Source organism: Uranotaenia lowii, chromosome 3, assembly GCF_029784155.1.
Source record: "Uranotaenia lowii strain MFRU-FL chromosome 3, ASM2978415v1, whole genome shotgun sequence".
Lineage (NCBI taxonomy): Eukaryota > Metazoa > Arthropoda > Insecta > Diptera > Culicidae > Uranotaenia > Uranotaenia lowii.
In genome coordinates this window covers 278,963,928-278,979,199 of record NC_073693.1, presented here as the reverse complement: position 1 = coordinate 278,979,199, position 15,272 = coordinate 278,963,928, and the positions used below count along the sequence as shown (strand labels likewise).

The 15,272-nt window shown below is 40.1% G+C and overlaps 3 protein-coding genes and 1 long non-coding RNA gene across 4 annotated transcripts; 3 read left to right on the top strand and 1 right to left on the bottom strand.

The window, feature by feature from the left end:
• The first annotated feature begins 5,766 nt into the window (after positions 1-5,766).
• Positions 5,767-6,790, top strand: LOC129758114 (uncharacterized). The gene is made up of 3 exons (XR_008739895.1): positions 5,767-5,875; positions 5,955-6,394; positions 6,455-6,790. It is a non-coding gene; the product is annotated as an uncharacterized LOC129758114 (long non-coding RNA).
• A 399-nt stretch (positions 6,791-7,189) lies between these two features.
• On the top strand, positions 7,190-9,510 carry LOC129758107 (probable tubulin polyglutamylase ttll-15). The gene is made up of 3 exons (XM_055755558.1): positions 7,190-7,543; positions 7,615-7,864; positions 7,923-9,510. Exons 1-3 carry the CDS (start codon positions 7,505-7,507, stop codon positions 9,326-9,328), a joined length of 1,695 nt encoding a protein of 564 aa, XP_055611533.1. The 5' UTR covers positions 7,190-7,504; the 3' UTR covers positions 9,329-9,510.
• A 233-nt stretch (positions 9,511-9,743) lies between these two features.
• LOC129758109 (DEAD-box helicase Dbp80-like) lies at positions 9,744-12,313 on the bottom strand. Its single transcript, XM_055755562.1, has 6 exons — positions 12,054-12,313; positions 11,739-11,992; positions 10,731-11,589; positions 10,510-10,672; positions 10,335-10,448; positions 9,744-10,274 (listed from the first exon to the last, which is right to left on the bottom strand). The coding sequence occupies exons 1-6, from the start codon at positions 12,117-12,119 to the stop codon at positions 10,135-10,137; spliced, it is 1,596 nt and encodes a 531-aa protein (XP_055611537.1). The 5' UTR covers positions 12,120-12,313; the 3' UTR covers positions 9,744-10,134.
• Positions 12,314-12,938: 625 nt separating this feature from the next.
• LOC129758110 (beta-parvin-like) lies at positions 12,939-15,064 on the top strand. The gene is made up of 5 exons (XM_055755563.1): positions 12,939-13,088; positions 13,490-13,851; positions 13,913-14,097; positions 14,161-14,516; positions 14,578-15,064. The coding sequence occupies exons 1-5, from the start codon at positions 12,968-12,970 to the stop codon at positions 14,652-14,654; spliced, it is 1,101 nt and encodes a 366-aa protein (XP_055611538.1). The 5' UTR covers positions 12,939-12,967; the 3' UTR covers positions 14,655-15,064.
• Positions 15,065-15,272: the final 208 nt, after the last annotated feature.

Below are 15,272 nucleotides of genomic sequence, written 5' to 3'. Positions count from 1 at the left end.
GCGGTTGCACTTTGGAATACGTCAGATCCCTGAGGTTACTCGGCATGTACCTCACACGAAATCTGTCGTGGTCGTGTCATATTAGAGAGGTACAAAAACGTACGGCTCCGTATCTTAACTTTCTACGAAGCATATCGGGCCAGTCATGGGGAGCACATCCAGCAGCAATGTTAGCTATTTTCAAGTCATGTGTGAGATCAATATTGGAATACGGTTCCATATTTATGACGGAGTTAACACAAAAAGAAGCCATCGTTTTGGATAGACTACAATGGGCAGGAATTCGAATCTGTTTGGGCTCCACAAAAACCACCCACACAGGTTCACTCGAAGTGATGGCTGGTATTATTCCGCTGCAACAAAGAAGAGAACTTGCTGTCATGCGTTTTGTAAATAAAAGAGCGTCACTTTCTTCTTGGCATGGTCAATACTCCAGACCGATCTTGGAAGGTGGCTTAGTGGCTACGGGAATACACCGCGCCATAAGAATGCTTAACGAATTTATTCCACTTGAACAGCCTCTAAATAATCTCCCATGCTACATGGTCAACCGTGAAGTTGTAAGAACAATAATATCCATTGATCTCACTGTTAAACGGTTATGTTCAGAACACCAGAACTCATCGGCAGCTGATTTGGTTTCAAACTATCTCTTGGAAGTGTATGCCAACGCGAAAATCTTGGCAACTGACGGGTCGAAAGATATACACGGCACAGGTTATGCTGTGGTAAATAGTTTTGGAGCGCCTGTAGAAGGGATCAAACTCGACAGTAAAACATCAGTTTATATGGCAGAGCTTCTAGCAATCAGGCATGCTGCGAAAATGATCGTAAGCCTTCCTGTTGCTCAGTATATTATTCTAACCGATAGTTTGAGTTGTCTCACGAGCCTTCAAAAAATCAACATCAATCAAAAATATCCCGTTGCTTGGTACGATATAAAAGCTTCCATTCTTGAAGGACAAAGAATGGGGCACGAGATCCATCTGATATGGGTTCCGTCTCACAGAGGTATTCCAATGAACGAGTTGGCAGATCAAGAGGCGAAAAGTGCGTGCATCAATGGTGGTACAGCAGATTATATTTTAACATCATTCGACATCCAGTTTCCGATTCGGCGTACAACAGTGCACAAATGGCAAGCAAAGTGGAATGCAGGAACTAAAGGACGTTTCTGTCACAGCATCATCTCTAACGTTTCGCTCCAACCATGGTTTAGTAGCTTGGATCTCAACCGCAGACAAATTGTAATCCTTTCCAAATTAATATCAAATCATTCACGGCTCCCTGCTCATCTGACTAGAAATGGTATCCTATTGGACGCGACGTGCAGTTGTGGCGAATCCATCGCAGATCCTGATCACATTATCTTCGCATGCAGCAGATTTGAAAATCTTCGTAGACCTATTTGGCGAATTTTAATGAAAAAAGGAATTCCACCCGATATTCATTTGATACTAAAAAAGAAAGACATTGAATTATATAAAACGATAGCTAATTTTGTAATTGAATGTAAAATAGACATGTAAGTAGAAGAGTAATTAACACTTGGCCGGTTATGTTATAGAGGTAAAGCCAATAAAAAAATTAAAAAAAAAAAAAAAAAAAAAAAAAAAATTGGATCGGCCCGGACCCCGTTCCCTGAATCCAACACTAACAGGTATTTTCTCTTTTTTTCCAGTACAAAAACGACCCTGGACATGACATCCTTCGAAGTCTACCTGCGCCACCCTCATCCAAAACAAGACATTAGGCAGAGAAGAATGAATCCAGAAGCTGTTGATGGAAATATACGGAAGCTCGACTCTGGCAGGATTAAATCTATAGGTGGAAATAGAAAGCAAGGAATAACAATGCGAATATCGTCTCTTCCGTGTGAACAACACCATACTCCATGGGAATATCGTGATAAAAATAAATTTCTTTCATTGTTCAAAATATGTAACATTTATTTATTATTATTTAAAACTTATTTCATAAAATTTCACATTTGCTTCGGTGCAGCACTGCACTGAAAGATGTTACTGACACCGGATCACTGACACAGCACCTCTGGCACAGCACCGCCAATGCCACATCGACCGACATCACTTTCACTAGCACCTGTGCAGTCCAGCCAGACACCATTCCAAAACTCCACTCAGCGCGATTGGCACAACACCACTGACGCAGCACGACAGGCACAGCTCCACCGACTCAGCACGACTGCAACAGCACCACCGACTCAGCACAAATGGCACAGCACCACCGACTCAGCACGACTGCAACAGCACCACCGACTCAGCACAAATGGCATAGCACCACCGACTCAGCACCCGACAGAGAATATATACCGCACCGAATGACACCGAATTCAAATAATTTTTCACAACACACCGAATCAGCTGTTTTTTGACAGTAAACAACTGCATTTGTGTTAGTGCGATAGAAACCGATACACTGAACCAAATCGGGCTATAAAATGTATAGGCTCATTACAATAATTGTTATAATTTCATTGCCTGATAAATACTAATGAAAAATTCTATAAAAAACATTACGAAATCCAATACTTTCTACAAGTTCGTCGATATCCGACAGTATCCAGTAAAACATACTAGAAAATCCAATGAATCGTATATACTTGTAGCACTTTTTGAAACGTATAGGAAAATACAGTAGCTTTGTTCGTTATTTAGTTTTCGGTACTTGTTTAGACTTGGAAAGTAAGCCTAGCTGCTGGTAAACTTAAATGCCCAAAAATTAAACGGCTGATGTGTTTTTGAGCTCATTAGTTTGTACATCTGGTTGGTGCGGAATCAAAAAATCATTTGGCAGCGAAGAATCGAACAACAAGGGGTAAAAAAATAAACTCCATTATTTTTTTGGTCAAGTAAGTAAACACAAATTCAAAATTAAATAAAGTTAAATTTTTTAATGTTTTTTCAGCTTTCATCTGATTTAAACGGAAGCATCGTTAATTGAAATTTGCTCGTCTGGTCAGAGTAACTTGCGGGCGCAAGATTTTGATCAGGCGAATATGCTCAAAAGGTTCACCATACAACAACAGAAAGGAGAATAATTAAGCTACAACTTCAGAATGTACGTAGTACGTGATACTTCATTCAACTCCCGGCGAGATTTGGTTCTTCGGATGATATCCTTTCTGTAGAAGAGTGGAGTAACCCGGACCAGAAGAACTTCCAGACCTATACCTTCGCGATTATGGAAAGTCTTAGATAGGTTAGTTTTGAAACATACATACATCTTCAACGAGTAATGATTTTATAATTAATGTTGATTTCAGATGATCACATAAAAACGGAGTACGAGTTGGCGAGGGGAAACACTACAGAATCCTCATCAATAGAACGGCTGAGAACAATAACCGAATCCGGAAAATGCTCCAATCTACATGGTACAATTGATTTCAACGGAAAATTTTCTTGAATTTCAAAGGCCAGAGATGGATGTATTTTTTAAGACGGGATAAATCCAGTAACAATAAATTTTCAATAATTGATCTCAATAATGTATTTTATTTACGCTCTAGTGAAAAAAAAACTTCAAATTTAAGAACAAATTGAACTAGGACATATTTTATTGAATCTTTACACTATTCATTTTACTTCTTTTCATAATAAATTATATTATCTTGGCGCACTTTAAAATTCATTGAAATTTCCTATAAAATTAATCAACCCTATCTCGACCGTATATTAGTAAAAAGTATTGGATTTTCTTTTAGTGCAAAAACACTAAAATTCCCAATAAACCTTATAGCCCGATTTCGTTCAGTGTAGAAACGAATCCTGCTCTCGGGCTTGATCGATTTCGATTGGTTTCGATCGATTCCGATAGGCTTTATTGAACGTCAATTGGATTAGTTTCGACCAAAACTTGGCTGAGTGAACAACCATTAACCAATCGAAATCGATTGAAACCAATTTCAATTGGCTATTGAACGGGCCTTATAATGTTTTGCTTTTGGGTAAGGGTCACTCACCAAAAAGGGTACTCATTTGCACACCGAGAAAAGTCTTCATTTAGAATTGAACTAAGTTTCAAGGAAATCGTTAATTTTCTACCAATTTTTTTTTAAAAATCATAATCAAATAAAATTTCAATTAAAGTGAAACCCTCATATATTAGTTAGATAAACTATTTATGCAACAAGCTGCAAAAAAATGATTTCTCAGCGTGAGTCGAACAATCGCACAGAGCTTCGTTGAATAATTACTAGCGCATGCCACGTACAATAATTTATTTTTGCCATATTCGAGTTGTGTATCGACAAAATTACCTCCTAAATCGAATTTTTTTTTTTTTTTGAAAATCACTGTGTCATACTCAGGTTTTCGCCTTTTCAAGAATTGTCACACGCAAACTTTCGAAAACTTACCGAGTAAGTTATTTTTACGCAACCGAGAGTTTTTCGATGTTAACTTTCTCTTGCATACTTTTTGTTTCTTATTTTGTATGCAACTTAAAAGATATTTCAATAAAACTTTTGCGTTGAGTACTTTTACACCAGCCATTTTGTTTGTCGGACGGACTGAAAATTTCAACGCGTTTAGTTAAAGTTAAAAAACCGAATTTTCCACCTTAAATCGGTATGTGATACAAGTTGAATCAATACATGTTATGTCGGTTGCGGTCGGCGGAAGGCATCTAGTTCCGGCGATGGTTCTGTTCAGTACCTGCACCAGGATTCGGACCGCTAGATGCTGCAGCAACATGGGAGGAGCCAGTGGTTCCGTCGGTGTCAGCGAAGGACGGAACATGAGGCGTTCCGGTTGGACGAACCTACTTCTTTAAATTTCACCAAGCAATGCTACTGGGAAAAATCAGTCATAATAACACCAGCAGAAAAATTGATGTTCCAGTGTCTCTGGAAGGAGGGAGTATGACATTTGGCATAAAGCCATTTGGCATAATGCCTTTTGGCATAAAGCCATTTGGCATAAAAGCCATTTGGCATAAAGGCCATTTGGCATAAAGGTCATTTGGCATAAAAGCCATTTGGCATAAAGCCATTTGGCATAATTTCTTTTTTCGTGTGATCACGTTGAGATTCACTTTTCGGACAACGTTACATGTTTTCTTATCTTAAGTTTTGCGGCATTGCCGCAAACATCGAGGATGCAGGGGGTGAGGCGGCACAAAGCCGCCGAGGCTCTCCAATCCGAGGTGGCCGCCGACCCGCCGTCGGAAGCGGCGGCCTTATTACATTGGTCTAGGTCTACTGGGGCCTCCTAGGTTTACGTGAAAGCTAGGGATGATCCCTTAGTCCCGTCCGCCGCGCGATAGCGCGAAGGACAATATTTAATATAAGTTCGAACGCGCAGCGTGAGGAGGCTGGTGTTGACTTTTGTAGAACCGCAATAAGTAAGGCGTTTAGACCTAAGCTTGAACCGACTCCTCACGCTGCGCGTTCGAACTTTCATGAAAGTGTGTCCTTCGCGCTATCGCGCGGCGGACGGGACTAAGGGATCACCCCTAGCTTTCACGTAAACCTAGGAGGCCCCAGTAGACCTAGACCAATGTAATATGGCCGCCGCTTCCGACGGCGGCCACCTCGGATTGGGGAGCCTCGGCGGCTTTGTGCCGCCTCACCCCATGCATCCTCGATGTTTGCGGCAACGCCGCAAAATTTGAAAAAAAAATTGCAAGTTTATTTAAACAGTCACCACTCGGTAAGCTGAAATTATGCCAAATGGCTTTTATGCCAAATGGCTTTTATGCCAAATGGCTTTTATGCCAAATGGCTTTTATGCCAAATGGCCTTTATGCCAAATGGCTTTTATGCCAAATGGCTTTATGCCAAAAGGCATTATGCCAAATGGCTTTATGCCAAATGTCATACTCCCCTGGAAGGAGTACCGTTGAGGTCAAGGTAATTTTTTCTAATAGTTTGTCGTAAGGAGCAGTTCTTTCCTAACTGCTATTATTAAAATTAAATGTTTTATTTACAGGAAAAGTAAACAACGTTAAAACTAAGGAATTTCAATGGAAGGAGTTGAAGGAGAAAGTCGACGCCGAAACTGAAAACGCGACCAAGGCAGTGGGAATTAATAAACAGTTGCGGCAGCTTCGGTTGGTGCGATAACGATGTCCATCCCTCCGGTTAGAAAGCCAGTTGTATCACCGGCACTGGCCATCGCTAGCAATTTGCTTGCCGTCTTTGTACGATAGGGTCGGCATAGAATTTGTTCTCAGCTATGGATTAGGCCATGGCTGCGACGCTGGCGGCCACCGAAGTTCCCGAGAACCCTGCCCAAAAAATGGATAAACAAGAAACCGCACCGACATCCTGAATCCTGAACAAAAATTACGGCAACAGGGTCATCAGCTACATTATAACATTCGTTCTGCTGGTCCATGCTACATGTGACTTTAATGGTTTTCTATCTTGGTAAGATACAAGTTATTATTGTTTTTAATCAAATTTTGAAATATTTTTGATTTATTGCAGCACACGTTCTTCAAAACCACGTTAAAAATCAAAATTCAGGATATGGTTCTTGCTTCCGGAACAACAAGCATAGGTACCTGGTGGCAAGCGACAGTGAGGAAACATTCGAGGCAACCTGGGCCAAGATGACTATTCCGAATCGACCCATCGACGGTTTCGAAAGCAACGACTCAAGTGAACACGATAGGCATTTCGATTTCACTTAAACCGGATCAACATTTTTAAGACGACGATACCTCTTATAATTCCGTTTATATATTGTCTTTTAAGGAACCAGATGTGTTCTTACTAATTGAAAATTGATGTTTTCACTTAATTAAATTAAATTAATTCAAATTCAGCTGTTTTTCTTACTACGTAGCGCAAACAATGAAAAATTTCCTTCATTTTAATTCTTCATACAATTCTATGCACCCGCGAGAAATTATCAAAAAACTTTGTATTGAGTAAAATGTACTAAACTTACGTTGAGTTAAATACGCTAAACTCAATGTTTAGTTTAATGCATTAAACTTAACTTCGAGTCCCTGCCCCTGCACTTTTTGTCCGATTTGCGTACAAAAAAGATACCGTTGAGTTTTTTATTTTTGCCGTGCATTAATTTAATCAAACAGTATTATGTTTGACAAACAAATTGGATGTGTTTTTTTCTTTAATTCAATGAACGGTTTGGCTCTCCAATTTACCCACACTATTGAAACGACAGAACCCAACTCGAGTAAAAATTAAACAGACAAATTCATTCATTCATCAGACGTGGGCCGAACCGCAGCATCACTGTACACTTCATTCCATCATAAAACTTATTATACCAAGTCCCACTTAACAATGTGAAAGATTTCCTTTGAACAACAGTATAAAAAAGTGTCCAATAATGTTCGAACTGTGATAAAAGTACTCATTCCATATCGTTCAAGTTTTACGTTAGTTTAAAAAGAATAAGTCATACGCATCAAAATTCTGCTCACGCGTAGCCAGTTGGAAAAGCACTCGACCTACATTCTATCGGCCAACGAGTATCTCTCCCATGAAAGAAAGTTCAAAGAATTTATGAATATGACAGAAAAAAGGAAAACTGAGCGCCGAAAAGTAATTAGCACCTTTAGCATAAATTGATCAAACAATTACCGATGGTGATAATTGTTTATCTTTTATTTTAGCAAGAACCTTCCGCGAAAGCTGGGAATGTTACGAAAGGCGCAGAGGAGAAATCTCCAGCCGAACAACAATCAAACCCAACTCAACATATCATACATGAAGATCTGAACTGTTTCTTTGATTTAAGAACCAAGAAAGGCCAAATTTTATTTTTTGTTATCACCATTTTCGCGGCCACCCTAACGCAATGTCTTCCAAAAGATACGTTGGCCACTATACTGCAGCTGAGAGAACCGGGAGGAAAATCTGCAGGTTGGTACTATAGCATGATATCATATAAGAGCTACTTGGAAAATTTGTCTGTCTACAGAACCAACACAGTGCCAAGAACGTCTCATCGAACGAATAGTGCGGCAGGAGGTTGAACCACGACCAAAGTATAGAATCTACGGGCGCAATCCATCTGGTGGTCATCTTGTGCACGTACATGCGGTTCTAGAACGCCTGGGGCTGACACAAGTTGGAAACGACAGTGGAGTAAACGATTGGGATCTGTTATGGGCCCATGATTATCCATTTGGAAAGCTCAATCTGAATCATCTCAAACCGCATCAACTGGTTAATCACTTCCCAGGTTCCGGATACATAACAAACAAAGTTGACCTGAGTACGACGAAAATCAAATACATACCCCGCGCTTTTAAGCTGCCCAGCGAAGCGGAACAACTGAGAAAATTCGCAATAGAGAATCCCAATCAACGATTTGTGCAGAAAAATAATCAACATCGACATATCCAAATCAAGACGTTGGATGAAATTGATTTCGGTAATAACGAAACCTTCGTCCAAGAGTTTATAGACGATCCGTTGCTTGTGGATGGGTACAAGTTTGACATTGGAGTTTATACAGTCATTACATCGATCGATCCACTGAGGGTGTACATTTACAAAGGGGACATTCTTTTCCGATATTGTCCAGTGGAGTACTATCCATTTGATCACAAAAATCTCGACAAGTACATCGTAGGGGACGATTACCTTCCCACATGGGAGGTTCCAAAGTTGAAACCATTTTACACCAAACTTGGCTTCGGTATGAAAGATTCCTTCGATGCTTATATGCGAAGCACCGGACGTGATCCTACTATTATTTGGGATCAAGTAGAAGACGCGATTCGACTAGCAATACTCAGCAAGGAATCGCTATTGGCAGCTATGCTTCCACGTTACGCAAGTAAGCGAAACTTTTTTGAAATGATGCGTTTCGATCTTGTAGTGGACAAAAACCTGAGGGTCTATCTGATGGAAGCTAATATGAGCCCAAATCTATCATCGGCCCATTTCAAGCCCAACCGATTACTGTACGAACAGGTAATCTATAACTTTCTCCGTTTAGTCGGGGTGGGATCCGATTTACGTAGAGATTCGTTCCGCCGTCGGTCTCCAGAAACGGAAGCCATGATTTCTGCCCTCAAGAACGTGGTCGTCGATGCAAAAGTCTGCTCAGAAGCACCGTGTACAGAGTCTTGTGCTCCGGTGGACTGTTCGCTGTGTGTGGCCTGTTTGGAAAACTCAGATCTCCGAGAACTGCACGCTGCCTATCGGGAACATCTAAACCGTGGTGATATGAAACGCATTTTCCCAGTGCCAAAGGCGCAACGTCGCCAGAATGAATACAAGGAGCTGATGGCTTCCAGCAAGATGAGTGCGAAGAACCGCTGGATTAGCCGGTGGTTTGATGAAAAATGTCAACTGGATGTTTCGTACTGTTATTGAAAAGCAATATTTTAAACTTATTATAAGGGTGCATACACTTTAATGTACACAAACGAATCTAATGGATTCTTCTCTCGAAACAAAATAGTATTATGAATAGTACTTAGAAGTGAGTTTTAAAACGTTTAATAGATTTTACCAGTTTTAAATAAATTAGAAAGAATGTTAAACAAATATTTTGATGTAGATGATACGGTTATGAAATAAACATATCCAACATTCCAAGCTCTTGTTTTCGTTTGAAAATTTCTGTCAAAAACAGTTTGAGAAAAAAAAACTACCAAAAAAATGGTACCTACTAAGTCACGCAAATAAACGATAAATTATGTTTTTTTACCTTATCTGATTTAAAAACACTCTGAGTGATGCTACTTAAACAACAAGGCTTTCGGGTGTAATTAAATTTTCCTTTAGATTGGCTCAGTTCAATAGACGCATATATTACTGTTTGTTTTTGTTGTATCTTCCGAGCTGATGTATTTTAGGTTACTTAAGCTTGATCAAGCTTGACTTAATTTGATTTTTAAGTTACTTAAGCTTGATTGGAATATTTCTTGTTATAGTAGATTTATGGTAAAAGGGCTCATAGTTTTCAACTATTTTCCTTTCAATGCGTTTTCAGCGCTTTATTTTTTGTCCTTCGATACATATAATCTCACCTGTCTTTATCCGCAAACACACTCACATAGGTGTGCCGCATATGAAACAAGTTGAATTCATATAAACGAACAGTTAGCAGAGCATAGTTCAAAAAGGCATATTGAGCGTCGATTTTCTCAAATTCCGTTCGTTCGTCCGATTTCTTATTACGATCCGATCTTTTCGATCTCATCAGCATTTTCTGCATCCAACAAGTGAATCTTTTTCTGGAAATGGCTTTCAATCGACCTGCAGATCTGCATGCTTCGATCGCTATCAACCAAGTTGATGGCTATTCCGTTTTTACCTGTTAATGAGAATTGAATTTAAACAAGGAGACTTCGCTATGCTAACTTGTAAAAATTACCGAATCTTCCGGTACGTCCAATTCTATGCAGATACGTTTCGCAATCAGCCTTCTGATTCATATCCATCGGGAGGTCAAAGTTAACTACAATGGTAACTTGCTCGACATCAATTCCTAAGAATTAATACAAATTTCGTTAAGCTGATTTTAGCTGAACCAAACATTCCGTTCTTACCTCGTGATAAAACATTAGTGGTGATAAGAACTTTCTCCAGGCCGGCGCGAAATCTATCTAGAACAGCTAGCCGTTGTTCCACCGTCAAATCGCCGGACAAAACGGCAACCGAATGTTTATCCGCAGACATCTTAGCCGACAGCCAGCTGGCGGTTTTGCGAGTCTGAGAACCAAAATTTCTTTATATTATTTGATTTATAATCAGCGAGTTTTGCACTTACATGACAGAAAATAATTGCTTGGCCTACAGTGATGACACCGTAGATGTTGGAAATAGCCTGGTACTTGTCTTCCTGGTTGCGACACTTGACATAGTACTGTTTGATGTTATCCAAAGATTCCTGTTCGCGGGCTAATCTAATCACAATCGGGTTCGGTACAATATACTCGGCAAATTCCATCACCTCCTTCTCATAGGTGGCTGAGAAAAACATCATCTGACAGGAAGAGGACAATTGCTTGTGAATACGAATACACTGATCCTGGTGGCCCTGGGTGGCAATCATAACGTCCGCCTCGTCCAACACGAAAACGGATATCTTCTTCAGATCGAATGCCCGGAATTTTATACCCCAATCCATCAGTTTACCGGGTGTCCCGATGATGATATGATCCGTTAGCTTGGATCCCTTGACAATGTCCTCTCCGCGGACGGCATATCGTAGCTTGATCTCCGGACAAAATTTGGCCATTCGTGCGGCAACTTCACCAGTCTGTATAGCCAATTCATAGGTCGGCGATAAACAAATAACTTGAGGATAATTCTTCAACGGATTCACCCGGCTTAACATAGCCAATACGAAGGCTGCAGTTTTACCGGTTCCCGATTGACTTTGGGCGATCATATTCTGAGGAGGATCGGCGAGCAGTGTTGGAAGTGCCGTTTCCTGAATCTTGGACGGAGCATTGAAACCCATCGCGTAGACACCCTGAAGGAGTTCCGGTTTCAAGTGCAACGCTTCGAAGGATTTCACAGAGTACAATGGTGAAGTTGGATCTTTCCTTTGAACCTCCAGATCGAGCTTGGATTCAATCAAACCCTTACGGATGATTTTCATCAGCAAACTGGCATCGGCAGGGCTATAAAAAATGTAAAGTAATAATAGATTTTATTTATTTCGAATATTAAAATTTCATTAAAACGATCGTATGATATTGAGCACACCTGTACCATTTCAATCTTTCATTCCTATTGTTTAAAAAAAAATCTTATAAGAATGGGAACTCACTTGTACTTTTCTGCATCGTCCGGATCGCCGTTATCGCTCGGTGCGTCCTGGTCACCCTGTGCTGCAACTACGGCCGCTTGTAGGGTAACTGGCACTTTCTCGGGCGAAACCGGTTCCGAGTTTCCTTTCTTGTCGTCCGATGTAGGGTTAGATTCCGATGCCGCGTCGGGTGTGCCCGGTTTCGCTTCTTCCGACTTCTTCTGTAAACTATCGGAAGATTTTTCATCCTGTGCCTTCAGATTCAACTCATTAACCTTGAAATAAAGTAATGGAAGGTTAGTAATTGAATTTCAAACAACCAAAATCGGAACTCACCAGCGATGAAATTTCCTGGTCATCCGCTTTTTTGATCCAGTTGTCAGTTGCCGAAGAATCAGCCATCGTTACCCTATGCACTTGAATGAAATCGCAAAACTTCAAGAGGCGAACAACTTCCCGGCACGTATCGGAATATTGCCAAGTTTTTCGAGACAAAATCAACTACTTTTATCGGGAAAATTTAAATTTGGTCTTCATAAATTCAACGAAAAACGCGAGGCAAAAAGAACAATGCAATGTGTCTGCCAAAAGGTACACGCTCAATGAAAACTGATGTGTTTGTCGATTAAAGATGAACTCTCTGCGGGTGTCAGTCAAAACTTCCGCCTCGAAAGTTTGAATAATCGATGAATGCTTAAACTATGTGTTTGCTTTTGATAATATTCTGTGCAATTATGAGTAAAAAACAAAATTTAATAAAAGTTTTAGGCAAAGAATTTAGATAAACTTATTTCAATGAAAAATTGCTCAAATTTGTAACGGTATGGATAGTTCCGAGTTTAAGTTTTAACCAAGAATTTGAATTCAATCAGTACTTCAGAATACAATCCACTCTATTAAAATACAAAAATGATCAGGTGATTGCAACACATTCACACTTTTGCTTGAGTGGTTCACCACATTGCTTCGCGACAACCTTTTACTATAATCAAAACAACACTTATTTGGTTTCTGAAACAAGTTTAAGGTCTCCAATATTTTTCGGCAGAATTTTTAAGGAAGTCTTAAGTTTTCCGAACTGCAAAAGTTTTGTCAGATTAATTAGTTGACTGCAGATTTTAACCTTCTGTACACCCCTATTTGAAGGCAATTCGAATGAGTTCATTCGTGGGTTTAGGTCAACTCTAAAATAGATTTTATGCGATAACAGTAACAGGAACACGGAACAACAACAATCAGTTGAATCCAAAATGAGCACTCTGACTCGCCCAAAATCTCCGCGGACGCCAACTTCTGGCAAAAATTTAGATAAGGAGGAGAGCTTCTGGGACAAAATCGGAACCCTCGGACGGAAGAAGCGCATCAAGGAAGGTAGGTCAAGAAGTTCTTCTGAATTTCTCACTTTTGATGGTCGAAATATGTGATCAATTATTTGTCTTGCTGCCAAGCCCTGCAATTAATGCCATTTATGGTCATTGCGAAAAGGGAAAACAAACTTTCCCAATGTTTATATGGATTTTGAATTGTAAAAATAATTATCCTGGCTTTAGTAATCCTGTATACCGTAAAACGGAGGCTGAAATATTCCAGCTGCACCAGCCTATGAAGCCGTCCTTGAGTCACCTTATGTGGGTGATGCTGGAATGTGTGGATGTAATGACGTCATCGTCTTGTTGCGCTTAAATTGTAAACAAATTTGTTGGTTTATCGACCTAAACTCATATATTCTGATATTTAAACTCTTAAGTTAAGCATTGTTTTATCACTTACAGTTCAGGAAGTTCAAGAGGAGGGTAAAATAGCTATCGATTCACCGGGAAATCCTAACGCTCCCATCATCCCACCGGAAGATTACAACCTTGCCGATAACGAATCACGCTCGATCATACAGCCTACGTCGCTGCAAAGTCCTCTGGTGCGGGAACTGCTTCAGGTGCTCATCGATTGGATAAATGACGAACTGGTCGAGGATCGAATTATTGTCACCGACATTGAAGAGGATTTGTACGATGGTCAGGTGTTGCAGAAGCTCTTCGAGAAGCTCGCCAATCACAAACTTAACGTACCGGAAGTCACCCAGTCGGCCGAAGGGCAGCGCCAGAAGTTAACCGTTGTGTTGAATGCCGTGAATCATGTAAGATTTTCATTTTTCTTCCTGGTACATGCCATGTAATAACTAAAATTCTCATTAATAGACGCTTGGATTCCACCATAATACCCCAAAATGGTCGGTAGAAACTGTTCATACCAAAAATATCGTTTCGATTTTGCACTTGCTAGTTGCTCTAGTTCGTCATTTCCGGGCCCCTATTCGTCTGCCGGAGAATGTTTTCGTTACGGTAGTCATGGCTCAAAAATCACTCGGAAAGCTCACGAGCACGTAAGATAGTTTTTGTCCAGATTTTTTTTCCATTAGGAATCTAACTTTCTTTTCCACCTACAGACAATTTCAAGAACAAATTACTCAGCAGTACGACGACGTGGGCATGCGTTGTGAACGGGATGCCTTCGATACTCTCTTTGATCACGCTCCGGATAAGCTTGCCGTTGTCAAGAAGTCCCTCATCACCTTTGTCAACAAGCATCTGAACAAGCTGAATTTCGAGGCCTTCGATTTGAGCACTGATTTCAAGGACGGCGTGTTCTTGTGCATGCTGATGGGCCTGTTGGGTGGATTCTTTGTTCCGTTGCACGAGTTTCATCTGACGCCGAAAGATTCCGACCAAATGGTTCACAACGTGGCATTTTCGTTCGAACTAATGATGGATCAAGGCATGAAGCCGAAAGCCAGACCGGAAGGTAACCGAAAGTTTAATTGAATCGTACTCAAATGTATGGCATAACTTAATATTTTATTTAGATATCGTGAATATGGATTTGAAATCGACGCTACGTGTTCTATATACTCTTTTCACCAAATATCGAAATATCTCCTGAATGGCGACCAAATATTTGAAACCAACTAACGTGCCTTTACCCTCGTGGTATCGAATGGAATCAAAATGTAGCAGACTAGGGCGCACAATCGTCAACTAAAACACAAGTAAGTACTTTTTAACACCATATGATTAACGTATTAAAACGGTCTAGTATTTTATGAGGAGAAAAGTGTTTGAAAACATTAACACAATTCACAACCCTACCCGCGAATGTGGTAGGAAAATTTTGAAACGATTCATAAAAAAGAACTAACTATACTTTATTCCTCCGAATTCACAAATGCCTTTGTAACTTAGACGTCTAGAAACAAATCTATATTTACCTGTTTTAACGATGTTGTGCTGAATGTTATTTATTAGAGCTAGGAAGTTAACAAGATAATTGGAAAAATATATTTTATCTTAAAAGGTACGGACTAGTTCCATCGAAAGAACGCCCTGTTTTTAGTGTAAGATATGTAGAGTAGACTGGCCAAAATTTGTATGGGATGATTTTTATAACATTTTTTTCAACGCGGCACCTCCTAGAATGGTGTCTTTAGGTGAAAAAATGACTTTCTGAAAGTTTCAGGTCATTTGGCCGAAGCACGAGCTGGCGCAAAGGACTTGAAATTTG